We start from the raw sequence: 27,468 nt of genomic DNA, 5'->3' as shown, positions 1-27,468 counted from the left end.
GGAAGAGAAGAGTGCCATACTCACTGTGCATGCGCAAGCTCAGTTTTTTGAGGAGGCTCTGCGCTCCCATTCCGCGCTTTACCGTTCGGGTGGTGAAGACAGAAAGGGAACGGCTTCCCATTTAAAAAAAAACACATTTAAAAAAAAATTAAAGATCATTTTTAATTTATATAAAAGGGTTATCCACCCTTTTAAATAAAGTAAACATTTTAGTGACAGGTCTGCTTTAAAAATTCCCTGTTGGGAATCAAATACCGCCATTGAAACACATTGACCTGGAAGACCCCCATCAGGAAATGTCTGATTGCCTTTTTTATAAAGAGATCCTTATGTGTTATGTGTCTTTCTTATATGGAGAGATGGGAGAAACAGGGGCCATTAAGCAGGACCATAAGATCTACTTGTTGGATGGAGCTGCTACAACGCTGCCTGGCGAGCTGTTTGCTGATATGTAGGTACAGTATATACAATGTTCCTCAAAGTTTTTAACATGGGGGAACCCTTGAAATAACTTTCAGGTCTTAACATGGGGGAACCCTTGAAATAACTTTCAGGTCTTCAGGAAACCAAGGCTATAAATACTATATACACAGCTCACAGCATAATATGTGGTAGTCAGTGGGAACAATGTCTTATATAATGCTGACCATTGGGAAGGCTGCCACCCCTACAGATTGCCAAATAAATCACTGGTAACTGACCTGAGAGGCACAAATTACTCATTGCCCAAGGAACCCTTGAGTTTCAGGGAACCCCAGTTATAAAGCACTGGTATATACAGTGGATCACCTAAGTCATACTGTTGTACTACATGTACATTTATGACAGCACAAATAAAAATGCGTAGTGAAGGGAAAGGGGAGATGGATTTTACAAAAAGGGACTCCTTAAATAATTGTTAAAAAGTTAACAGTTGCCAAGCCTGGGTAAGTATAAATATAAAGCACAGTGAGAGGGAAAGCAGGCTTTTACTTGCAATTCTGTTAGAAAAATGTATTCACACAATATTTGAATCCTATTTCTAACATAGACCAACTATACTATTATATGGTTTAAGGGTAAACAAACTGTACAGATAGATGGTTTGAATAGTAAACCAAAATGTCAGGGTATTTATCTCAGGGACCCGACGCGTTTCGCCTCTTGGCTTCCTCAGGGGACTGAGACCAAAAGTATGTATTAAACATTCAGTTTTACAACTTAATGGGGGACAGCTCAATCAAAGCATCCCTAGGTTCTCAAAGCATCCCTAGGTTCTCAAACACATATGCTGCGGACATCTTGTTACAGACCTACCGATCACACTGAATCACCAATAAGCTGGGAGACTAAAATTAATATTCCCCACCTCCACAGTAATACCACTTAATATCTTTTGGGCTGGCAAAACAAAAGTGACAAAGTGAACATATGTGTTTGATAACCTAGGGATGTTACTGTGCATGTGTGTGAAAGGTATTTCATTCCTAGCAGCCAGGGGTTTCCCAAGATGCCAGGCATCATACACTGATCAGATCACTGTACCATTCAGAAACAATCGCTAACTGGCAGGTAAGTGTGATTTATTTCAGTAAATATAGTGCCTGTTCCTTCTGCAATAAAAAAAACAGACTGCTCACATTTTTTTTTTGTTAAAAGTTTAGTTTCACTTAAAGCGGAACTAAATCCACTTTAAGTCTTCATTCCATTGCAGGGCGTAGCCATCTTCTTCCTTTTTCTTTTCCTGGAGAAGATTTTTGGCTATCTTGATTGGCCTGCAAAGGAGTTTATTCATTCCGGGCATGCACATGTAGTATACCGAGTATACTGGCAACCCATGCTGAGCTGCACATGCTCAGATTTTTTTAAAAGTTTCCCGGAACAATCAGGCAGGTAGGAGGGATTATTGCAGAGATGACACTACCTGCCTGATTTTTAAGCATGGAACGTTATTTCTGCTTTAAAGCCTCAGTGAAGTGATTACATTATTATCATGTATTGATATATTTCTCCATAGTACAAAGTCCATTCTAATATGATATATTGTGCTTCATGCTCAAGATTGTGAGCTCCTGTGTACACTCCCGCATTGATTGGTAAATGCAAGCATCTGCTTGAAAAAGCTTTATTAAAGCTTTAAAGTAAAGATAACAGAGACTGCTGATCCAGGGAACATCTGATTGCCTCACTGGATCAGAAAGGAATTTTTTTTCCCCTGTTGGAGCAAATTGTACCAGGGTTTTTTTTTGCCTACCTCTGTATCAACAAGTCCATAGGGTTTTATATCTGGGATATGTTTATATCCCTAGTGGGTAAACTTGATAAACTTGTGTCTTTTTTTCAACCTGACTTACTATGTAACACTGTAAATCAAAGTGACTCCTGCTTGAAAGATCACATTCCAAAACATTTACAAAGTTTATTTTACAGAATGCTCCTAACCATTGAAAATGTATCTAAATTTAAGAAGGAAACTGAATATATTGTAACTTACCAGTCCTTAGATGTGTTGGCTGCTTAATTCTTCCCTTTACTTTCACCTGGTAATCTGGTCAGGAATGCACTCCCTCTTTCAGGGTGGCTACACCTAGTGTACTGTATCTATGAAGAAGGAATGTAGCCACCCTTGGATAACAGCACCTGTAGAGAGGGGAATGGTAGACAAACTTAAAGATATAGATAGAGTTTACATAAGTGAATCAAATAAAGGTCTAATTAAAGATTACTTGTTGAATACAATATAATATAATAATATTTTGTTAATTTTGGGATGGAGCTTTTAACTAAATGAATAAAAGCTGACCAGTGTAAGCCCCCTGTCAGTGTTAAAGGTTTTTTCTCAGTCTTCTAACTGCTACTTTTGCTGAACATATCGGCCTGTTAAAGTGAGAACCCAAAATGACAATAATATCAAGACTACAAAACAATACAGGAAATACAAAAAAAAAAAGCAGTGTGGTGGCTCTGGGTATTCCGGTTTCCTCCACATTCCAAAAACATGCATTTAGGTTAATTGGCTTCCCCCCAAAATTGACCTTAGACTATATTATTGACATATGACTGTGGTAGGGACATTAGATTGTGAGCTCCTTTGATGGACAGCTAGTCACATGACTTTGGACTTTGTACAGCGCTGTGTAATGTCGGTGCTATATAAATACTGTGTATTAATAATTTTGTAAAGGGGGCATAAAAAATAAAATAAAAACGGAACTGTCAATAAAATGACACATTGGGAGAAAAATGGGAGAAAATCCCAATACCAATGGCAATAATTCAATTTATAATGGGGATATGAATCCAGATTATTTTACTCCCCCCCCGATAGTAAGGGGTAATTTGTCAAAATGGGATAATTAGAAATAGTTTATCCTTACTTTTGTCCTTAATTGCTATTTTCATTTCAACATATCTTACAAAGGTGATTTTTTTAAAGTAATTGATTGAATATAACCTAGATTATTATAGTCCCCCCCACATATTTAGGTTTATATCATTTAGATTAATATTGTCACTTCTCATACTTAGATCTATAATTTTGATTACTATAGAGTGCTTTAGTAAGATTATTATAGTCTCTTCTAAATCTGGGGGTTAAAATACACATTATTATAATCTCCTCTGATTCTGGGGTTATAATTCAGATTATTATAGTCTCCTCTGATTCTGGGGTTATAATTCAGATTACTATAGTCTCCTCTGATTCTTGGGTTATAATTCTGATTATTATAATCTTCTCTGATTATGGGGTTATAATTCAGATAATTATAGTCTCCTCTGATATTAGGGTTTATTATTCAGATTATTATAGTCCTCTATATACTGAGGGTTGTAACTCAGATAATTATAGTCTCCTTTAATTCTGAGGGTTATTTTTAGATTTTATTAGTATCCCACATATGGTAGGTTATAATTTAGACCATAGTGTGTTCTTAGTTACTTTACTTCAGATTATATTTCAAATTACTATAGTCCTTCAGTATTACTAGAGTTTATAATTCAGATTTTTTATACCCTTCTTGGTTTTCCAAATAATTCAGAAAAAAAATCAAATTATTATAATCCCCTCTATTACCACTCGGAATATTATAGTGTGTCTGGTTGACAGTATCTCCTATATACAGTATTACATATTATAATATCCTTGATAATGAGAATTTCAATATAGATTAATACAATCACCCCAATATATATCAGAATACTATTGTCTTCGCTATCCTATATACAATTAGACCAGCATTTGTCTCTTTAAATCTCTGTTATTCAGAGTTATATTTCAGTTTATTATAGTCGCCTCCTAGACAACGGGTTATGATTCAGATGATTACTCCCCCCCCCCCTTTACTGAGGGTTATAATTTGATTTGCTATAATCTCCCCTATTACTGAGAGTTAGAATTCAGTTGAAAAAATCTTCTTTATTCGAAGGTTAAATTGCATTTTATTTATAATCCCCACTAATACTAAATGTTATATTTCAGTTTATTATAATCTCTCCTATCACTGGGAGTTTTAGTTCAGTTTATTATAATCTCTCTTATCACTGGGGGTTATATTTCAGTTTGTTATAATCTCTACAATCACTGGGTGCTATGTTTCAGTTTATTATAATCCCCCCTATCACTAGGTGTTTAATTTCAGTTTATTATAATGTCCCCTATCACTGGGGTTTTTTTTTTGCAGTTTATTATAATCTCCCCATCATTGGGGTTTATATTTCAGTTTGTTATAATCTCTCTTATCACTGGGGGTTAAATTTCAGTTTATTATAATCTCTTTGATCACTGGGGGTTATATTTCAGTTTGTTATAATCTCTCTTATCACTGGGGGTTAAATTTCAGTTTAATATAATCTCTTTTATCACTGGGGGTTATATTTCAGTTTGTTATAATCTAAACAATCACTGGGTGTTATGTCTCAGTCCATTATAATTTTCCCTATCACTAGATATTTCAGTTTATTATAATCTCCCCATCACTGGGGGTTTATTGCAGTTTATTATAATCTCCCCATCACTGGGGGTTATATTTCAGTTTATTATAATTTCTCCTATCAGTGGGGGTTATATTTCAGTTTTTTATATTCTTTATATTGCAGTTTATTATAATCTCCCCTATCACTGGGGGTTATATTTCAGTTTAATATAATCTCTATCACTGTGGGTTATATTTCAATGTATTATAATTTCCCATATCACTTAGGGTTATGTTTTAGTTTATTATAATCTCTCCTATCAGTGGGGGTTAAATTTCAGTTTATTATCTCTCCAAAATACAATTTATATATTATAGTCCCCCTCCCCACTGAGGATTATAACGTAAAATATGATAGCCTCCCTCATTATTGAGAGTTATTTATCAAAATAGTAAAGTGTCCTCTATCTAATGTACACTAATAAAGTCTTTTATCTTACTTCAGGTTATAATCCAGATTATTAGGGTCTTCTTTATTAATGAAAGTTATAATTCAGGCTATTACAGTCTCCCCTGATATTGATAGTTATAAATCAGACTAATTTAGTCTTCTCTATACTGCGGGTTATAATTAAGATTATTATAATTTCCCTTGCCTCTGGTTATACAGTCAATCTGAATATTATAATCTCACATATCTAATTCTGATTATGATACAGATTATTATAGTCTCTATACTGTGGGTTGTAATTAGGATTATTTTAGTGTCCTTTTATATAACTGATAATATTTTAGCCCCCTCTGATCCCCAGGGTTATCTTTTAAATTATTATAGCCTCCCCAGGGTTATATTTAAAAATATTATAGTATTTGCTAAAACAATCATATGATAATAGGCTTCCCCTGATATTGAGGATTATAATTCTACTTATTATAGTCTCCTCTATTACTGATGCATTACCTTGTCAACCTCAGTAAACCCTTAAAATAATGTTCAGGTGTTGGGGAACCCCTACTAAAACCAATATTTTTCGAAGAGGGTCAATTTGGAAAAAGCCCATTCAAATTAGTGGTCAGTGGGAATAATGTCTCCCATACATTGTGGGCACCATGATAAACCCCTAAAACCATTATTATATTCATGCAACTGAATCTACCAAGTGGTGTTGGCCCCCGAACTATGCAAATGTCATATTATGGGAGGTCAAGATGCCAGATGAGTAAGATTATAATTCAGATTATTATAGCCTCCATTAGTGAAGATTCTATATCAGAATATTATAGTCTCAACAAATAATAATAGCCCCCCCCCCCCCTCCTCCAAATACTGAGGATTATAATTTGAAATTTTCAAAGACTTCCCCTAATACTGGGCATTATATCTTACAATATTATGACCCCCCTATACTGGGGAATAAAAATTGGATCATTATATTGCCGTCCCCGTTATTGGGGGTTATCATTTAGATTATTATAGATTTTCCTGAATACAGAGGGTTAAAGTTTGGATTATTATGGTCCCCCCTATACTAAGGGATGAAGATTGGATTATTATACTCCCTCCCCCAATATTGGGGGAGTTTCATTTTGTTTATTATAGACTTTCCTTAGTGCTCAATGAGATTGTAATTTGTATAGACCTTCCCAATTCTGGGGGATATAATTCAGATTATTACAGTCTCCCCTATACTAGGGGTTATAGATTTGAATTTTGTTTTGGGGGTTAGAATTTGGATTTTCATACATTTTCCTTATTACTGGGGGTTTTATTTGGGTTTTTATAATTTTCCCTAATGGGATTATAATTTGGATTGATACAGTCTCCCCTATATTGGGGATTACAGATTGGATTATTTCTAGTGCCTCCCCCATTATTGGGGGTTATATTTTATTTTTATTATAGTCTCTCATATATTGATATTGGAGGTTATCATTTGAATTTTTTTAGAGTTTCCTAATACTTGGGTTATTGGATAATTTGGATAATTAAAGTCTCACATATACCTGGGGGTTATAGGTTAGATTATTATCCCTCCTATTACTGAGGGATTAATTTATAACCCCGGTGAACCCATAACATTATTATAATCTCCTCTAAACTGGGATTATAGAATAGATTTTTATATAGCCTCTCCAATTATTGGGGGTTATATTTGGATTATTATAGATTTTCCTTTAATACCCAGATTTATAAATCAGAACATTCAGAAGTATGATTATTACTGGAGCCTATAATTTGGATTTTTAAAGATTTTACAAAAATACTGGGGGTTATATTTTCAATCCTTATAGTCTCCTTTATACTATGGATTATGGATTGGATTTTTATTATTGCCTCCCCCAATATTGAGGGTTATAGATTATATTTATATGGACTTTCTATAATACTGGGGCTTAAAGAATGGACTATTACGTTGCCTCCTTCATTATTGAGAGTTATAATTCATTTTATTACTGTCTACCTTATACTGGGGGTTAAAGATTGAATTTGTATAGACCTTCCTTCATATTGGGGTTATAGATTGGATTATTATATATTGCCTCCTCCATTATTGGGGGTTATAAATTGGATTAGTATATTCCTTCCCTCATTATTAGGGTTATAATAATTTTTTATAGTCTCCCAAATACTCAATACTGAAGGTTATAATTCTGATTATTATGTTTTCCCCATATACTGGGGGTTAAAGATTGGATTATTGAATTGGCTCCCCATTGTTTGGGGTATAGATTGGATTATTATATTGCTTGGGGGTTATAATTTGGATTATTATTGCCTCCCTCATTATTGGGGGTTATTATTCAGATTATATCCCCTTCCTATTATTGGGGATTATGATTAATATTGCCTCCCCTATTATTGGGGATTATAATTTAGATTAATAATGCCTTCACCATTATCAGGGGTTATTTTGCAAAATATTATATTGACTACCCATTATTGGGGATTATAATTCATATTAATATATTGCCTCTCCCATTATTGGGGGTTATAATTTAGATTAATATTGCCTCCCTCATTTTTGGGGATTATAATTTAGATTATTTTATTGCCTCATCTATTATCAGGGGTAAAAATTCAGATTATTACAGGGTTTTAATTTTATTTAATATTGCCCCTCAATATTGTGGATTATAATTTGGATTATGATTACCTCCCACATTACTGGGTTCCATCCCACAGTTTGGATTCAGATTTTTTTTTGCCTCCTTAATGATTGTGGGTTTTAATTCTGAAAATTATTATGGTTCACCATTACTGGGGATAATAATTCGGATAAATTTTGCCTCCCCCATTATCGGGGGTAATAATTTCGGGTTAATATTGCCCCTCCAAAGATTAATATATTGCCTCCCCCATTATTGGGGATTATAATTGAGATTAATATATTGCCTCCCCCATTATTGGGGATTATAATTGAGATTAATATATTGCCTCCCCCATTATTGGGGGTTAAAATTTGGATAATTATTGCCGCCCTCATTATTGGGGGTTATGATTCGGATTATTATTGCCTCCCTAATGATTGGAGGTTTTATTTCTGAATATTATATTGGCTCACCATTACTGGAGATTATAATTTGGAATAATATTGCCTCCCCCATTATTGGGCGTAATAATTCGGGTTAAAATTGCCTCTCCAATTATTGGAGGTTATATTTCGGATTATTATATTGCCCCTCTGATTATCAGGGGTTATAATTCAGCTTAATATTAGCCCTCATGTTATCAAGGGTTATATTTCGGATTATTATATTGCCTCCCCCATTATCAGGGGTTATATTTCGGAATATTATATTGCCTCCCCCATTATCGTGGGTTATAATTCGGGTTCTCATTAGCTCTCATGTTATCAGGAGTTATATTTCCGGTGAATAATATTATAATTGGGATTATTACATCTCCCGCTCCCGGGTTTTTATTGGAATAGTGACTCAGTGATTTGTATGAAGTGACCCCAGGCTGTGGTGAGTCAGTCAGCCATTAGTCAGTCAGTGTTTATGTTACACAACCCCCCCCCCCCTTCATTGTTGGGCCCACACACAAAAGACACAAAGAAGCTCTGATACAGGAGAGGCCCCAGGCTTTGCCCCACACAGGGCCCATTCCTGTCCCTCCGAAACCCATCATACAGGGTCTCCATCACCCCCAGAATGAGGGAACCCCCCAAGTCTGCTATCTAATCCACCAGCCTGGGTGCTGCTACGCCACCTACGTACACTACCTGCCTTCGTGAATAGCGCTGCTGCACTGCGGCTGTGCTGTGCCTCAACCCAACCCTCGAATTAGGTCCGGCCCCCTTCCGTCATTCATTGGCCGACGTCGTTCGCCGGCCACGTCCATCAGCCATTTCTAAAGCCGTCAGTGGTCGGGTCGTCTTTATTTGTTCGCTAGCAAGTTTGGTGGAGTTCTCTGATAAAGGCGGCCCTGTGTGTTTCCCCGGGAGTCGCCGCAGAACGACGGAGGAGGCGGAGGGAACCGCGGAATCAGATCCGCTCACATACCCGGTTGTGTTCCTCCCTGTATAGTTTCCCCCCTCCCCCTTCCCCCCACCACCCGAGCCGCCACATTTCTCTCCGGGAGAAGAGACGACTCTCGCCACAACACTGCCGTCCCTCCGGGAGAGGTGAGCTGACAAGATGGCCGACACGATGCTCGCACAAAATGGCGGCGGACGCCCTGTGCGGTGTGCTGAGGGGGGATTGTGAATACCGCTGTAGGATGGAAGAGCCCGGCATTGTTTCTGGTCAGGCTGGGGGCCTACTCCCGGTCTGAAAGCCTTTGTTTTGGCTGTTCATTGGGAATAATGGGCTTTGTGATGCCCCATCAGCCCCAGAAAAGCCGGTAACGGAGTAGATCTGAGGCTTTCTTGTGGCGATGCTTAGTATTGTAGTCCACCAACACCCATAAAGACCAGTACTGGGCGTGGGACTACAAATCCCAGCATCCCTTGCGCTAAAGCACAGCCATTTGTATTCATTTATGGTGAAAGGAATTCTGGGTAATGTAGTCCAAGCACTGCTTTCTAGACACAAAGCATCTTGTGTTAGTAATGCTGGGCTCTGTAGTCCACCAATATCTATAGACACAAAGCATCCAGCCTTATTCAAGCTATATTGGACCAGCTGGGTATTATAGTCCATTAATATCTATAGATACAAAGCATCCTCTCCTTTATATGGCTATAGAACAACTGGGTGTTGTAGTCCAAGTACAGCAAGCTGTATACTGTGTGGCTTTATAATATGTGACTGCTAGGTGTTGTAGTCCACTTGTGTAGACACAAAGCGAGGGTGCTGTATATGGTCATTGTGCTGCACCAATAGCCAGGTCTGGCACTACATTTCCCATCATCCCTTGCTGCTCTGTTTAATAGACACTTCTTATTGATAAAGCTGGGAATCGTAGTCCACCAGCAGCTGTAGACACAGCATGTAAATATTTATGGAAAGGATTGTGGATTATATTTACAAAGCCATTGTAGGAGTGTGTGATTGTATACTATAGGCATGCTGGGTATTGTAGTCCACCAGCTGCCATAAAGAAACAGGATGACTTGTAGTATCCAAAGGAATTCTGGCTAATGTAATTATAGAAACCCAGTAATGGGTATAATTATATGTAATGAGGATGCCAGGCATTGTAGTCACACAGGTGTGTGTATACATTTACATAGTAGGAATAGTCCACCAACTCTATACACAGTATTGGGGGGGTGCAAAGTTTATAGGAATTGCAGGCTTTGTCCACCAATAGCACTGCATATAATGATGAAAGGGATTCTGGGTAATGTAGTCCACTTGCTGCTATAGAGATGGAGCAGCGGATGCTGCAGCCTATGTTATAGTAATAAAAGGAATGCTGGGTGTTGTAGTCCATGGGTCACCCAATGCTGCATTCATGATTTGTTTTCAGCAGACACAGAGTGCGTTATGTCTGCCTATGTGCAGGCAATTCTGGGACATGTAGTCCTCCACAGCTACAAAACCATGCCAACGCTTGTAGACACAAAGCAAAGTTTATCGCATTGGGCTGCTCGGTTCTGTAGTCTACAAATCCTGCCGATACCCCTGGGGCTGGGCTGCTGAGGCTGGAGGGGCCTCTGGCAGCTCCATCTGGATGGCTCCGGCCTGTGTCACACCCCAGCCAAATCTGCTCACATCCAAACGGAGCCCCTGCGGATGTTTGTTGTGTCTGGCGGCCATATGAGGAGAATTGGGTCTGAGGTTATATCCACCCAATATCAAAGACCCTGGCTGCACCTTTCCTCACTGATCTCTATATTTAGGATCCATTGCCAAGCCAATCATAGCAGAGAATCTTCTTATATTGGGGGCTTGTAGTCACCCTGCTGCTTCAGAAAAGCAGCCTTTGTAGTATTGGGGGGTTGTTGGGGTTTTGTAGTCCAATCACTTCAAAAGCAGCCGATTCTGCTAATCCATTGGCAACACAGCTACTCTACGTTTTGGGAACGGGGCCTCAATGTTCTATACTAAGAGGATGAACTTGTGGAATATAACCAGTATGGGGGTACAGGGGTTAGTTCAGTGATCTCCCCAGGTCTTTTTCGCTAGGCACACCACTCAACACTTTTTTTTAGTAACCACCAGGCTTTTTTTTGGGTGGTTACTGATGAATTGGCTCACTATACAGGGACTGACACCCATCTACAGTTTCTTTCCAACCAGCCTAAAAAAAATTCTGGGTTCAACACTTGACGGGTATGGGTCGCCAAAATGCAAGTCTACTGGATCCCTCCAATTGGCGTCTCTTCTTGTAGCTCCTTCTAGTTGTCTATTGGCCAAGAGGAAAACCTTTCCTAGGGCTGGGGTACCATGTGACCCCACCATGTGACTTCATCGGTTGTTCTTTGTACTCTATATCCCCGGGCTTTTATCTCTTCCATTGCCCCCATTTTTTAGGGCTTCCTTCTTTAGGGATTTGGAGGGCCCATGGGATACAAATCTTTACAATATGAGAAGTGCAGACTTTGGCCCTGATTGGAGAAGATTCACTTTCATCAGTGAAGCTGGGTGATACAGCAAACCTGGAATGGATCTGGTCCTGGATTGGAAACACTTGCTAATAAATTGCGAATGACTTTGAGGAAGTCTATTCCAGGTTTGCTGGATCACCCAGCTTCACTGATGGAAGTGTATCCTCTCCAGCCTTGGAGCGCTTTAATAAATCAGGCCAATGGTATCCAACTGGACCCCCATTGAAATCCCCATCTATACATCCAATCTATGGACTGATTCCTCCCCGTCACTCGGAGGTCCTCAGGATTTAGCTCCCGTATTTCCCGGTCTGGATTGATAACCTTTCCCACACCGGATACTTTCATCTTTCATTTATATTTCACAAATCTTTACCTGGCAGCTTTTGTCTTTTTCTAGATTTGCTCAGATTGTCCCCAAACAGCTTTATCGGCTTCTATAATTTTATGATGAAAATGGAAATCTTTCCCAGAATTTGTTGCTGGGCATTTTCACATGTTACAGAAAGCAGCCTGGCTTCCATTGTCCTGATTTCTTTGTTCTGCAATGCAAAGCTTTGCTTGTTGTTCGGCTGGTTTATTGGATGAATTTGGAATTTTTTGTTTCTATTGGAACCCCTCTGTTCTGTGTTCAGCCCCCGGAAGGAATTTTGCCAAATATAGGTGGCACAAACTGGCAGATTGCCATGCAAGCTGGATGTTTTTCGGATTTGCCCATCTGCCAAGTATCAGCATTGATGTGATAAGGAACTTCCAGGTCCAGGTGGCTGTGTCTGCCGGTCCCTCCGGAGCTGCTTTCTTCCTCTTCCCAAGAACAAAGGGCGAGCCTGCCAGGACTAGGCCTCAAATCCAGCACCTCCTCCCAGGCTATTGTGTGAGCAGATCCCCCTCCTCTAACACCAAACCTGGATTCCTTTGTCGTACCTCCATTGTTTTACTAAATCCTTGCTCTATCCGCACAGCCATTGTCCTGTGGAAGGACACAGCAGCATTGCTTACCTGCAGGGTAGAGATGTTCACATCTGCCCCGGGGGGTGGGGGGGGGTTATATACACCTAACAAATAACTAGTCGCTGCTATTCTTCTTTTATTAATTTTCAATGTCATCTCACTGATCTCCAGACCATGTGCTTGCAAAGCCTAAATTTAGCTGAGATTTGATTTTTAGCATTTTATTGTAAAACAGAATTTATATAGCGCCAACATATTACGCAGCACTGTACACTAGAGGCTGCAAGTGACAGATAGTGACACAATGGAGAGGAGGACTCTGCCCTGAAGAGTTTACAAAGATTTTTTTTTCTATTGGATTAAAAGATGCTTTTAGTTTATTCTTGTTGTTGTGCAGATCTTGTAGCATGGTGGCTCAGTGGTTAGCACTCTGGCCTTGAATCTCGGCCATGGCACTATCTGCATGGAGTTTGCAGGTTCTCCCCGTGTTTGTGTGGATTTCCTCCAACATCCCAAAAACATGTAGTTAGGTTAATTGGCTTCTTCCCTGAATTTATCTAAGACTGTATTAATTGGCTTCTTCCCTGAATTTATCTAAGACTGTATTAATGGCTATGGTAGGGACATTAGATTGTAAGCTCCTTTGACAGACAGCTAGTAACATGACAATGGGACTTTGTACAATATTAGTAGGTGTTCCCTTGAATCGAGCACAGAATATTCCTTTGCCTAACGAGGGGTCGTCTTTTCTTGGAAAACCTCTATTATTGCAGATCTGATGGAATTATGGAAAAGGCTGCCCAGTTCACTAGGAGCCGGAGTAATGATTCTGAGCAGAATAGTGGACGGCTTTATCGGCGCCTCTGACCGACATCCAGCATTGATCACTCATTGTCTTGGCTTTGGTGATCACTCACTGGATCCTTGCAAGGATTCAGATTTTTTTTTTAAGCTGGGTGGGAAGAAATTATAGGCGGGTGGCAGCCCCTGTGTTGTGACCCAATTCTATAGTAAGCACCCAAAAAAAAGCCGGGTGGTTACTGTATAGTCCAGGGTGGTGCACCCAGCTTAAAGGTGCCGGGGAGGACACTGAGCAAGTTGACAATTTCCTGATAACCTATAAGCCTTGCAGCATTTACTTCTGTGCCTAGTAAAATCAATCATCACTTAGTGCTCGCTTTGTGTCAGCACTTTACAGAAATCCATCCCAGTATTTTTAGTCCTTAGAACATTGTGGCGATGCCAGGATGCTGATGGTGAATTTAATGCCAAAAAAGAATCATGCTGTTTTGTTTTATAGAATTCGGTGTACTTTATATTTCATGTGTTCTGTTATTGACTGAAATAAAACTAATTTTCATTTTTTCTTTTCAGCGCGTGTCCCCCTCCCCACCCTGCCCATTGAGAATTTATTTTTTTGAACATTCTTTGTTATCAAGCCGCCAAAGTGGAGAGTGCGATTGCAGAAGGGGGTGCTTCTCGTTTCAGGTAAGTTGGTAATGATGCTTCAGTGTTCAACCCAGAAATTTTTATAAGCTGTCTGGGAGGAAATTGTAGGCAGGTGACAGCCCCCCTGTATGGTGACCCAAATATTCAGTAATTACCCAAAAACATCCTGGTGGTTACTGAAAAGTGCCGGGTGGTGTGCCCAGGTTAAACTGGCCGTGGAGAACACTGTGATTTGCTTGTATGCAAAGATTTGGTACAGGTTTCCTCTTAAAAATCGTGCCTGTCCCTCAAAGTTTGACATTTACCTTTCATTTTGGAGATATGTGCAGCCTGCCGGTGAATTCAGAAATTTTGCTTATGTGCTGCAATCTCCATTTAAGTGGGGAGTTTATGGGGGTACAGTGTTTAACCCAGAATTTTTTTAAAGCTGGGCAGGAAGAAATTGTGACCAAACTCATCAGTAACCACCCAAAAAAAGCCAGGGAGGTTACTGAAATGTGGTGGGGCCAGGGAGAACACTGGGGGTAAAATGTTAATTTCAATAGCGGCCAGTTACGTCTCGACCATATTAACAATATACATGCTCATACTTTACTTTTAAGAGATTGGCTTGATACCCATGTGGGATTATGGAACCTGCTGTTAAACTATGTATAGTAATATTGTACTATGCTTTGTTCATGTACATACTGATGTACAAATATACAATTGCATATGTACATACATGGCGACATACACAGCTTAGCTTCCTTGACTGGAAACCCTGTGCCTCTTGGATTTGGACTGGTACCCTATATTATTAGTGATGTTTGTACTTTTATTTCCTAATGTTCTCATCCCCCTCTATGATGGTGTCTATAATTATTGTATGCAATGTTCTCCCTGGCCCCTTTTAGCCGGGCGGAACACCCAGCACTGCCCAAAAACAACCTGGCTGTTTTTGGGCAGTTACTGAAAAGTTGTTTCGCAATACAGGGGCCACAACCCACCTACAGTTTCTTCCCAACCAGGTAAAATAAAAAAAAAATTCTGGTATGGTTTTACAGTTGTTTTGTGTTTGTCCCTATGTTTTGTCTGTATAATAATATATTTATAAAAAAAGATTGGCTTGATGCAACTGAAATGTTAGTTCTTCCAAAGCCCAGCTTCTATTTTTGGATTGTCAATATGTAGGTGTAAGATGAAGCCATATTTGCTTTGCAGCACCACAATGATTGCATATTAAGTTCTTGCTACAAAAATCATGGCCAGTTTTTCGAACTGCCCCCTGTGTATGGCTGATATCTGCTGGAAAAGGATATTTTAGAGGCACCAACAAAATAAAGGGGCAAATGTGATACGTTACAAGGAAACACTGCAAGAACTGCAAAATATTTACTTTATCAACCAATTTCTGTAACTATATTGAGCTTTCAGACTGCAAAATCCCACCTAAAGTCTGTTGTAACCTGGGAAACTGGTTTAAATAGGGATCCTGGGATATGATATTTTGGATTACATGGCTAAGTAAATCAGTAGCATAGTAACAGTGCACTGGAACAGGCACATAGGTGAGTGTAACTTATCTGAAATCTCACCCATGAGTACAAATGCAGACCTGTCTTAGAGGAGCACCGGGTCTCCTAAATCGTAAGCTCTTCGGGGCAGGGTCCCCCTCCTCCTGTGTCTGTGATTTGCAACCCCTATTTAATGTACAGCACTTTGTAAAAGTTGGCGCTATATAAATCCTCAATATTAGTCTAAAGGCCATGTACTGGCATAAATACAAAATATACATAGAGGTAATAACACTAGACCAGGGGTTGCTGGGGGTTCCTTGAGCAATGACCAGTTTGTGCCTCTCTGGTCCTTTACCACTGACGCCGATGATCTGTAAGCGTTGCATTCTGGCAATGTAAGAGAAATTCTTCCCATTGACCACCATACTAATAAACGGTTATGAGCTGTAACATATGAACTGTGGATATTGTAGTTGATAGCTGGGGTTCCCTGAAAACCTTTAAGGGTTATTAGGGTGGCACAGGCGGCACTAGACCGCGTTAGTATGTGGTGCAATTGTTCTGCGTGCCCCCTTTCCTGTACTACCACCGTTCTGGGGTAGTTTTGCATTTCGTGGTATCTGGGAGAAGCAAAGGAGTGATCTATATTCATCTAGATTTTAATTTAAAAAATAAAAGCAGCGTTTTGCTATAATAGGTTTCATTTTGTGGTACCGACCAACATCTGAACTTTTCTTCTGCTTGCAGTGCTTCGTCAGGTGGAGGAGGTAGGGGTGCCTCTCAGCACTATCCCAAGACTGTTGGCAACAGGTAAGTTCTCCGATTTTTTGCTTTTCCAAAAAAATCTTTAGACCCTTAGTTTCCCACCCATACCTATGATGCCTTCCACTTCTTTTTTGGACACAAGGCCTTTGGTAATTTACAAGCCTCAAAACGGTCTGCAAACTTTATGTAGGAAATCAAAGTTCTTGAAATTGGGTCCTAGTTCAGCTTACAATTCCTACAGATTGGTGAATGCAGCATCCACTGAAGCATAAAGCCGACCTGTAAATGACGGTCTATTGACTTTGTATTGGGAGTGCTCAGCAGTAATTTGGCGCAAGAGCTTTCAATGTCACCCTTTCTCTCATACTTTGCCCTAGATTGTCTACCATAGCTTCTATGTCTACAAGTCTTTGGAAAGTTGTATCTGGATTGTATGCTGGGTTAGTGTGGTGTAAATAAAAGGGTGTATCCAGTGTTCTCCCCGGCCCATTTTAGCTGGGCGTACCACCCAGCACTTTTTAGTAACCACCCGGCTGTTTGTGATTGGTTACTGAAAAGTCGGGTCCCAATACAGGGGCTACCACCTGCCTGAAGCTGCTTGTTACCCAGCTTTTAAAAAAATTCTTGGGAGAACCCTGGATATCCTTGGGTGGGTCTGCACAGTAAGGCATTCTGAGGCATGGTCCTTCTTTCAGAATCCTATAAGTGCTATGTCCATATAGAAGTTTATATTTGTACTGTTTGCATTTTTTGGCTACGATCACATTGCCCCTGACATTTAATCTAATTGCGGGGGGCCCAGTTTTTAACCATATAAAATTATTCCAGCACCTGTGCCTCATTTTGGCTTTTTTCCCACATTTGCTCGTTGGCAGGTTGAAAGCTCTGATCGGCAGTGTTTTGACAGGATTTTGACTAGGTGGCATTACCCGCCCGAGGAAGATCGTCTGAGAGGCCCAAACAGCTCCTCCCCTCCCCCAGTTGCGAACACAGCATTTCTGTAAAACATCTGCGCCTCCTGCATTTGCATGCAGCGCGCGTTAGGCGAAGTGGACTCAGCGGGTTGTGCGCCTGTATCGCACAGTAACCCAGCTGAGCGGAAACGCTGGTGTGTATACTCGGATAATGGTGGACTGAACTCCTGTGTTAATGCGGAGTTTATTTAGTAGAAATGGTCACTTGCTTGTTATATATTTGGTGGTCTTTTTGATTTAATATCTGGATCTTGAAACCCATAGCAGTTACTATTGTGGCTTGTTAACATACGGGGAGTTCATGGTGCATAATGAAGATGCTTTAGCTGATCCAGAAACGCTTGATGGCTTTTTTTTTTTCCAAATGGAGCTACTTTGATAGGAAACCTTGCTTGTGCACTGTAAATGAAGACTTGAAGCAGAACGATGGTCAAAAGTGACCTTTTAATAATTAAGTTCATAGGAAGAAATAACAATTTGAGTTCCCTCTTGTACATGGTGGTTGCTGCTGTTAGAAATTGTGATGCTGAGTTCTCCATCAGGGTGCAAAGCCGACATTATTGGTTTCATGCCTTCCTCTGTAAAACCCCTTGAGCTCCCTTTAAACATGTGGAGAAATAAAAAGGGAATATTGGTACAGGAACAACTAACAAAATGGTAATGGGCTATAGTAACCCCTTAAAGGGGAACATTTATGTAGAAGTAGTGCAGTTGCCCACACCTAAAGTTCTTTTTCTCACTACTGTGGTAACTAAACATGCGATGACTTGCATCACCACTACTCTCTACTTTTGACCCCTTTCAAGAATAACACATGAAAGGTTTAATCCATTAAATTAAGAAAGCACATGGCGGCAAATGTTTAAATGTAATATTTACATAGGTAAGCCTTCCCAATAGGAATCACTGCAGACCACTATACATACGGATAAGTTGTCTTTGTGTTTGTCAGTCTTGAATGGTGATATGTAATATTTCCTTGTTTTTCTCTTCAGCGAGTACCTGGGGAAAACCCCAGGGCCTGGCGTTCCAAGATGGATTCCTTCACGAAGCACTAAACGAGATGTTAACTCCGCAAACAACTCCGCCAACAACACTGCGCTCACCTCGCAAAGTGAAAAAGAACGGCACGATGCAATCTTTAGGAAAGTAAGAGGGTAAGTGATCCCTGTGGAAGACTTGGTCTGCCGAAACATAGTTTTATTAAATATTCCAAATATTGATCACAAATTATTCACTATTGTACAGTTGCCAGTAAAGCAAAATGCTGTAATCACCCTTGGCTCTTTTGCTGTTAGGTTTGTCCCAATGTCCCCTTCATGGATTGGGAGTAGGTAAATGGAGAATTCTCCGCCGTCGCCTTTATTTTTAGAGGGCATCTGGCTTAACTCTGTGTTTTGCTAAACAGGAGTAATGAGCCAGATGGGTCACAGTCGCTGTGGAACAAATGTTTGTCCTGCCATACACTTGTTGAGCAATGCTTGGTGTTTATGCCAAGTGCTGTACAGCAGTGGAGTAACTGCTTAGAGAATCCTTAACTGTGCTAGTGAGCCATTGGCTGGTAACTGGTCTATATACTGGTGAATCTGTTTTTTAACATATGGTCATTTTTTTTTTTTTTCTCTAATGGTTTTACCCTTTTCTTTTAGCATCTTAAACAAGCTTGCTCCTGAGAAGTTTGACAAACTATGCCTTGAGCTCCTTAATGTGGGTGTAGATTCCAAAATCATCCTCAAAGGAATCATACTGCTTGTAAGTAATTGCTTGTTTCTTTTGTACTGTGCGCCTGAATGTATTGTGAAACATAAAATGTATATTTTTCCGTTGTGGCAGAGATCAGTGCCTCATTTCTCATTTCATCAGACCATGGAAATTTCCAATTTTTACATGTCTTGATTTTAGACCAAGTGAGCTCGCTACTTGGTGGTTGTGTTTCTCTGCAATGCAGGCCTATCATTGAAGGGGCCAACAGCAACATTTCATGGCTTTCTGTTTTTCACATCACTGAGTCCCCATGATCAAAAGGACTGAAATTCAATGAAAGGAAGGGGCAAGCCGGGGTCAGGCTGGGAAGGAAAGGGTTAGATGCGGCTGACTAATATCTAATATGCTGTAGCTTCTATTGCACAGTGACATGAAATTTAATTAATCAATTAGGCTGTACATCTGTACAAGGCTAAAGGGAGTACTGGCATTCAACAATACCTAATTTCCTTGCATCCAGTGCTCATGAGAAAGTATATACACCAAATATTCCTAATAGTATCGACTATTCTAGCCATTTGGTTCTGATGGTATTTAAATAGTTAACAGTGGTTGCAGCAAATGTTAGTACAGTGTCAGAATTCAGTGGTGCTCTGGAAAAATGGTTTCTGAATATTGTGCGATACTGCAACCGAGATTCTTATATTTTATTTTATTATGATTTTTAGGAATAGGGTAAAGGGATAATACAAGATATAACGTTAAAAATATCAAAATTGGACAATGAAATATGTCAGCCAAATGCTAAAAACGAAGCAACTGAGATGTTTGCACCTCGCATACCTTGCCAAATCTTAGACTAGTCTAACAGACAAAGCACTTCAGGAGCTGGAGTTAAGCTTCAACACTACCCAGTCCTATTCCTACTGCCCCATCACAATACGTTTTGCTGATCCACCAGAAAGGTGGATGCATTAGGGGGTTCCAAAGTTTTCTTTGTCAGCAAACTAAGCACTGAAATATAAAAAGCTGGGTATTTAAAGCTACAGTAAAATGCTTTAAAATGGCATGCTCATTATATCTGGCTTTTGCTTTCTAGATTGTAGACAAAGCCCTCGAAGAGCCAAAGTACAGCTCACTCTATGCTCAGCTATGTCTGCGATTAGCAGAAGATGCGCCAAATTTTGACGGTCCAGAGGGTCAGCCAGGACAGAAGCAAAGCACAGTAAGTATCCACAATTCATCTCACTCTGGGCACATCTGCTGTTAAGCATTCATGTACATCAGTTTAAAATACGATTTCTTCTCTCCAGACGTTTAGACGCCTCCTAATTTCAAAACTTCAAGATGAGTTTGAGAACAGATCCAGAAATGTTGAGGGTAAGTGCTTTGTTTTGAGACACTGTGTGGTAAAATATTTTAAACCTTGTATATGACATGATTTTTTTTTTTTTTTTCAGTATATGACAAGCGAGACAGCCCTCTCCTCCCTGAGGAAGAGGAACAAAGAGCCATTGCCAAGATTAAGATGCTGGGAAACATCAAATTTATCGGCGAGCTTGGCAAGCTTGACCTTATTCATGAATCTATCCTTCATAAGTGCATCAAAACAGTAAGTGAAGTGCAATGCAACATGGCAATATTATGCAATGCCAGATTAAAAAAAGGGAAGTGTGTGTATTACCAAAGTCTTAATCACTTGTTCTTTTTGCAGGATACTGTGGAGTTGCGAGAAAACGGTTGGGTTCCTCGCAAAGCTTTCATTGATAATGGACCAAAGACTATCAATCAAATCCGCCAAGATGCAGTGAAAGTGAGTGGTGGTGCTGTGCATAACTTGGTCCTAAAAAAACAGGGTTTTTGTGGAGAGTACCTTCATACGATTTTTTTTTTTTTTGCCTTACCAGGATATAGGAGTCTTCATTCCACCTCCAATGTCACAAGGAATGCGAACTGACTTCTTTTTAGAAGGCCCGTTTATGCCACCACGAATGAAGCTTGACAGGGACCCACTTGGAGGACTTGCTGATATGTTTAGACAGATGCCTGGTGTGTACTTAAGCCGTATGTGTGTAAAAGTTACTAATTTTTTTTACGTGCTTGATCTCACCCCTGTTATCTGGCCCCTTAGGTAGTGGTATTGGTACTGGTCCAGGCGTTATACAGGACAGGTTCTCCCCAACCATGGGACGTCATCGTTCAAATCAGTTGTTCAATGGGCATGGCGGACACATCATACCTCCTGTACAGTCTCAGTTTGGTGAAATTGGAGGCAAACCTTTTATGAAAAGCCAGGTGAGGTTTTAAAATTTCTACTGTTAAGTGATCTTTGGTTCAAATACTCCACTACGTAATCCTAGTAGCTTGGGTGACAGGACTTCATTTTGTACAAAATAAATGTACTTTTTCACATGGCCTCGCCATGTGGTGTTGTGTTATTCTGCTATAGTGAGGTATCTGGGAAGTAAAAGTTGTGTAGCTATAGCTTGCTTGACTAGCAGGATTGTCTTGATTTTAGGGAATTTGCCCCATTAGCATGCTTGCTCTAAAATGATCAAGCTTTGAGGCACTCCTACATATACGGTAGGTTATCACCATTTTTGCTTTCTACCTAAAGTACACCTTGTATTGATGAAGTGGGTGTTGCTTTCTAAGTTCATGCTATAATTAAAAAAAAAAAATATTGCTTGCCTGGCTGCTTGTACTGAAAAGATGGAGCAGTTGGCAAGATAGGGACAGGCAACTTATAATAAGCAATGGCAGGGAAAAACAAAACTTCGCAGAAATGGCAGCCCAGCCTTCCAGGAAAATTTAGTTAAACTTCTGATAGCTGATGTCTGACTTTCCATTTCTTTTAAAAGGGGCAAGGCCAGATGTACCAGAGTCAGGGGCTCTTATCGCAACAAGGGCAGTCAAAGGATATGCCGCCTCGGTTTATTAAAAAAGGCCAGCTTAATGCAGATGAGGTGAGTACCGCCTAAAGGATTCTTCTTCCTAATGCCCGATGATTAAGAAAAGACGCGTTATTACGAGGACTTTTGCCTGGAAACTCACTTTCTCTCCCATTTCTTTTTCCACCTCTAACTAGTTCCTTCTCCTATAACCCCAATCTTTACCTTCTCTCTCCTGTTTCCGAGTGACCAGCGTCCACTGAGCATGATTATGAGATATGAGGGCTTAACATATTGCAGATTTGGTTCTCCCTAAGTGGTTAGTTTCTGTGGGGTGTTAACCTTTCATTTATCTTCCTTCAGATAAGCCTAAGACCAGCTCAGTCTTTCCTAATGAACAAGACACAAGTGCCAAAGCTTCAGCCTCAGATGAGCATGATGCCTCCTCGCACCCAGACACCACCCATGGGACAGGTGGGTCATTGGTTGCTCTTTTCTTTTCTGTTCATTAGTATTTTTGTGCAGTTATTAACCCATGATGATATTTCTTCAGACACCACAGCTTGGCCTGAAAACCAACCCACCACCCATCCAAGAAAAGCCTGCCAAGAGTGTAAAGAAACCTCCACCATCAAAGGAAGAGCTACTTAAACTTACTGTAAGCAATTTTCTGAATCTACTTAATTTTTGGTATGGGGCCAAATAAGGCAGGTATTGCTATCTGTACTTTACTACAATGTTGTCTAAATTACAGCTGACATTCTACAGCCCATCAACATGCTCGCATTTCTTCTATTAGCAAGGCCATAGGTGACTGCTTTGCCTCCAGGAGGTGTTTATAGCATTTCTATTCCTTTTTGCAGTGCAGTTTTCCCTAATTGGGCACATTTGTATTTAATGCAAAAGGTTATTGCTGTTTTAGAGCAGTGGTCGCCAACCTTTTTGCTCCCGCAAACCACTAAAATTACCGGCGCTAGACTGTGCATGCAGGTGTCACTCAAAGGGGGAGAAACCTCCCCCATAGTGATGTCATGATGTCATAACCTCGCCCACTCTCCCATCGCAGATCTGAGCATGGGAGACTGGGCGGGTTTGTGTCCAGACAATCTGCCCACTTCCCTGAGCCTGGGATTTGTACAGGGGACATAGTCCGCGGCTCCGGCCTGTGCGCCCTGCCAGCGGAGTCCTTCTCCTGGCTCTGCTCGGGGTGCGGCACCGGTTAGAGCCGTGGACCACCGGTTGAGAACCCTTTTTTGTGTGGGGATATCATTAGGGAAGCTTGGATGCTCCATGGACCTTTTGTGCAAATTGCCCGCAATAAGGATGCTTTGGGTCTTAAAAACTTGACATGTCTTGTTGTTAGACCAGATTGAGTATATTCATGGCTGTACAGGTCTTGTCAGAACTAGTGTGATTTTACTATAATTGGGGTGGAGTCTCTCCATCTTCCCGGTGAAAGAAGAAAATGTGCAGAAAATACCCACTGGCTTTTTGAGGCTTTACTCTGTGGTTGCTTTTATAATATGGAATGGTAGCAGAGAACAATTCTTTGTAGAATTGGGACTGATGAAGCAAATTCAAAACTTAATGTTGGTCTGGCTTTCAGGAAACATTTGTGACTGACTACTTGAATAACGGAAATGCGGCAGATGCCATAAACAGTGTGAAAGAAATGAGAGCTCCTAAACATTTCATCCCGGAAATGATTAGCCGGATCATTCTGCAATCTCTAGACCGCTCTGATGAAGATAAGGAGCGTGCCAGTGCGCTGATAGGTATCTTGCGGCAGGAGGCAGTGGCCACCAGTGACAACTTCATGCAGGTAAACTGCTTGCATCTGTTTGTATATCACTCTCAAATTATGTGGCTTTTCCACCCTTTTTTAACTTGGCATTCTTGTGTTTGTAGGCTTTCCTAAATGTGCTAGACCAGTGCCCCAAGCTGGAGGTAGACATACCCCTGGTGAAATCATACCTGGCACAGTTCGCAGCCCGTGCCATAATAGCAGAGCTGGTGAGCATTGCTGAATTGGCCCAGCCTCTGGAGAATGGCACCCACTTCCCTCTGTTCCTGCTCTGTCTTCAGCAGCTGGCTAAACTTAAGGACAAAGAATGGTTGACAGAACTCTTCCAGCAGAGCAAAGTCAACATGCAGAAGATGTTACCAGGTAAGAAATGCTTCTGACCCACTAAAACTATTTTATCATCTTTTACAAGATTTGCCTAATCACAAACATTCCGTTATAGAAATCGACCAGAATAAAGACCGTATGCTGGAGATTCTGGAAGGGAAAGGTCTGAGCTTCTTGTTTCCGCTGATGAAACTGGAGAAAGAGTTACTGAAACAAATAAAGATGGATCCTTCTCCACAGACCATCTACAAGTGGATTAAGGATAACATCTCTCCTAAACTTCATGTAGATAAAGGATTTGTGAATATTTTGATGACCAGGTGAGTGATCATGCTGTGTTCTTGGATCTGTTTGTAAAATCTTAGAATTAGTGCTTGCTCCCTAGATGCATTACACATCCATTTTGTACACTTCTGTTCAGTCAATCTTTCATTTTGGAGTTTGACCTGTAGGAACAGGATTCAGTTAAATTGCTGTTCAGTCCATAAATTTAGTAGCCGTTAACAACAAGCTTATTTGGGGCTAAATCTGTGACATCTTGGCTTTGCTCCTTGCATAGTTTTATTCACAAATCTTTACTCCCCTTCCCATACCACTTTAACTGATTCTAATAATCCCTTGTCTTGCAGCTTTTTACAGTATATTTCTAATGAGGTCTGCCCTACGGAAGATGCTGACCAAACGGCAGCACCATCTAAAGAGCAGCTGGAACAGGAGAAGCAGCTCTTGCTGTCCTTTAAGCCAGTGATGCAGAAGTTCCTCCATGACCATGTTGACCTGCAAGTCAGCGCCTTGTATGCACTCCAGGTGCACTGCTACAGTAAAAACTTCCCTAAAGGTACGGCCACTGCTTTCTTCATGCTCCTGTTTTCTATAGCAACCATGTCTGTTGCGATACTCACATGTGGGCTTCCATTGTAGGCATGTTGCTCCGCTTCTTTGTCCATTTCTATGACATGGAGATAATAGAAGAAGAAGCTTTCTTGGCATGGAAGGAAGATATTACACAGGAGTTTCCAGGAAAAGGAAAAGCGTTATTCCAGGTAAAGTGATGTAAATGTTGCATAGCTGATGTTTGGTAAACCTGTTACAGCATGCAGGGCAAAGCAATCAGTTTGTTTTAATTCTGATTTTTCTCAACACGGCATATTAACTTCCTCTGTAAGCTTATAGTTTGAGGAGGCCAGTGCTGTCATGTGCCTATTCACACCCAGAAATACTGGGTGGTAGTCCTTGATTCCAGAGGCTAGAAAAAAAAATCTGTTTCTGGTAGTGACTGAAACAAGCCTACTGCTCTTATTTTACTATAAATTTGTACATTGTAATTTATACTGTCACTTTACCCATGGAATGACCATTCCAACCCAACCCTTTGTGATTGTTGCTATAATAGTATGGAGAGTATTGGGGGTGGTGCATAAAAGGAAGGGGTAGGCAGTGTGCATGGCACAGTGATCTCTCAGTGGCTGTTACACTGCGCTTACGGTCTAAGTGCTTCCCATGCCCATATAGAAAATGTTATATTGACTACTAATATTGAATTTACCAGTATTGCTTTCTTTACTATTTTGCGCTAAATGGGTTATTGAGAGACTTTAACTTTTGTGATTCGGACACGCACCCTTATACTGTGTATATTGACACTTCGCAGTAGAGTGAAGCCTATTCAGATGCTTTATAATGTCAACTGGAAGGATAGAGCAAACAAAGCTTTTACTTATACTGCAACAATTGAGGTCAGCAGAGATAGTTCTGAGGGTAAAAGGTTAGATGGTTTGTTTTGCAGTGCCTGTAACGTCTCAGCGTAACTTGGTTAACTCTTTCGCAGGTAAACCAATGGCTCACCTGGCTGGAGACTGCTGAAGAAGAGGAATCTGAGGAGGAAGCTGACTAAAGAACCAGCCAAAGCCTTAATGTTGTGCAGAAACACTGTTGCTATGATTTAAATCGCGTTTGACCTAACCACTGCGAAAATCCATTCCGCTGTAACATTTTCGCAATCTGTAAATGCAGAGGCATGTCGATTTAGGATTCCTTCTGCTCTAAGGAAGAGGAGAGGTTTTTTAAGTGTAATGTCTTAATCATAGTCAGCCATGCAATATTTTTAGAGTATTTGTAACGTTTAGATCTGTCTATTAGCAGCATGCAATAATTACATCCTATGTTTTCAAAACACACATGGTCTCTGGCGAGGACTTCTTTAGCTGCCGAAATTAACCTATCTGGGCCGTATGAGGAAAAAAAACAAAAAAAAAATATAAACTGATTTAGCAACACTGAAGAATACTGTAGAAATGCACTTTTGCTCAGTGTAAAACTTGACTTGTTGCAATATCTGATTATCAATTTGGTTGTTACAGAATATCCTTTAACTGTAATTCATGGATGTTACCGTAATAGTATGTATATTGCCTGTACTTCTACCTCTAGTAATGGGCTTTTTTTGTGCTAGATTTTAATATCTTTGAGCCTGGGCAAGTGCACAAGTCTTTAAAAACAAGAAAAAAAGAGAAAAAAAAAGTTCTTGGCAAAAAAAAACCTGCTCCGTTTTGGGAGATTGATGGCTGCCCTGAGATACGTGGTTATTTGTGGGTGTGATGCTTGAAATGGTGAGCAAATGAATTGGTCCTCCTTATTATAGTATTGAAATTAAGTCTACTTAATTTATCGAGTCATGTTCATGCCCTGATTTTATATACTTGTATCTATCAATAAACATTGTGATACTTGAACTGTGATTTTATTGGTGCACACAAACTTTAATCTGGCCCAGTACTGGGGGAAAAAAAATCAGCAGTTCGGGGTGTTAAGCACATGCTTCGGAATGCTGTTACTGGACACTTGCCAATGCAATATGGAGCTGTAGCTTGCCGAAAGCCCTGCTAAATGTCAACTTGTTTGGGTCTTGCGCTCTTGCTTTCTTTCCTAAAACTACATCTGTGCAGGTTGTTCTGATGCAGTTTCATTAGCAAGGTGCCTTGTAATGCTTGTCTTTGATTGAGGAAAAGTAGGGATCAGTTTTCTTGCTGGTTAATTCCCTGCCACCTCCAATGTACTATGAATTGTGGCCAGTATTATAAATGTCTTTCCTACAATGAAAGGGGGTTCTGTAACCCTGCAATTTTAATCAAGGACATTTAGCTGGTGTGCCAGCTTCTGGGGGAGCAAGGGACAAGATGAGTAAACTTAAGTACCGTCATGCAGAGAGGGCCTT

The 27,468-nt window shown here is 40.2% G+C and overlaps 1 protein-coding gene, 2 long non-coding RNA genes and 1 other non-coding gene across 5 annotated transcripts in view; 3 read left to right on the top strand and 1 right to left on the bottom strand.

Annotated features, from left to right (window-relative positions):
• The window catches only part of LOC140338181 (uncharacterized), a 126,146-nt gene extending 116,970 nt beyond the window's left edge, over positions 1-9,176 (bottom strand). The window contains exons 1-2 of one of the 2 annotated variants that reach the window (XR_011922204.1): positions 9,119-9,176; positions 2,474-2,619 (exon numbers count right to left, since the gene is read on the bottom strand). This is a non-coding gene — a long non-coding RNA (uncharacterized lncRNA). The remainder of the gene's footprint in view (positions 1-2,473; positions 2,620-9,118) is intronic. The other variant, XR_011922203.1, reaches the window with a different exon arrangement.
• Positions 9,177-9,326: 150 nt separating this feature from the next.
• LOC140338180 (uncharacterized) lies at positions 9,327-16,599 on the top strand. Its single transcript, XR_011922202.1, has 3 exons — positions 9,327-9,520; positions 14,216-14,329; positions 16,537-16,599. It is a non-coding gene; the product is annotated as an uncharacterized lncRNA (long non-coding RNA).
• A 914-nt stretch (positions 16,600-17,513) lies between these two features.
• Positions 17,514-26,986, top strand: EIF4G2 (eukaryotic translation initiation factor 4 gamma 2). Its single transcript, XM_072422267.1, has 17 exons — positions 17,514-17,662; positions 18,524-18,685; positions 19,178-19,280; positions 20,332-20,457; positions 20,546-20,612; positions 20,693-21,045; positions 21,140-21,281; positions 21,364-21,527; positions 22,094-22,198; positions 22,487-22,597; positions 22,677-22,781; positions 23,730-23,945; positions 24,032-24,290; positions 24,370-24,574; positions 24,884-25,092; positions 25,176-25,297; positions 26,083-26,986. The coding sequence occupies exons 1-17, from the start codon at positions 17,583-17,585 to the stop codon at positions 26,146-26,148; spliced, it is 2,595 nt and encodes an 864-aa protein (XP_072278368.1). The 5' UTR covers positions 17,514-17,582; the 3' UTR covers positions 26,149-26,986.
• Positions 22,230-22,411, top strand: LOC140338760 (small nucleolar RNA SNORD97). Its single transcript, XR_011922324.1, has one exon. It is a non-coding gene; the product is annotated as a small nucleolar RNA SNORD97 (small nucleolar RNA).
• Positions 26,987-27,468: the final 482 nt, after the last annotated feature.

This window comes from Pyxicephalus adspersus, chromosome 9 (genome assembly GCF_032062135.1).
Source record: "Pyxicephalus adspersus chromosome 9, UCB_Pads_2.0, whole genome shotgun sequence".
Classification (NCBI taxonomy): domain Eukaryota; kingdom Metazoa; phylum Chordata; class Amphibia; order Anura; family Pyxicephalidae; genus Pyxicephalus; species Pyxicephalus adspersus.
This window is presented reverse-complemented; position numbering and strand designations above follow the sequence as displayed.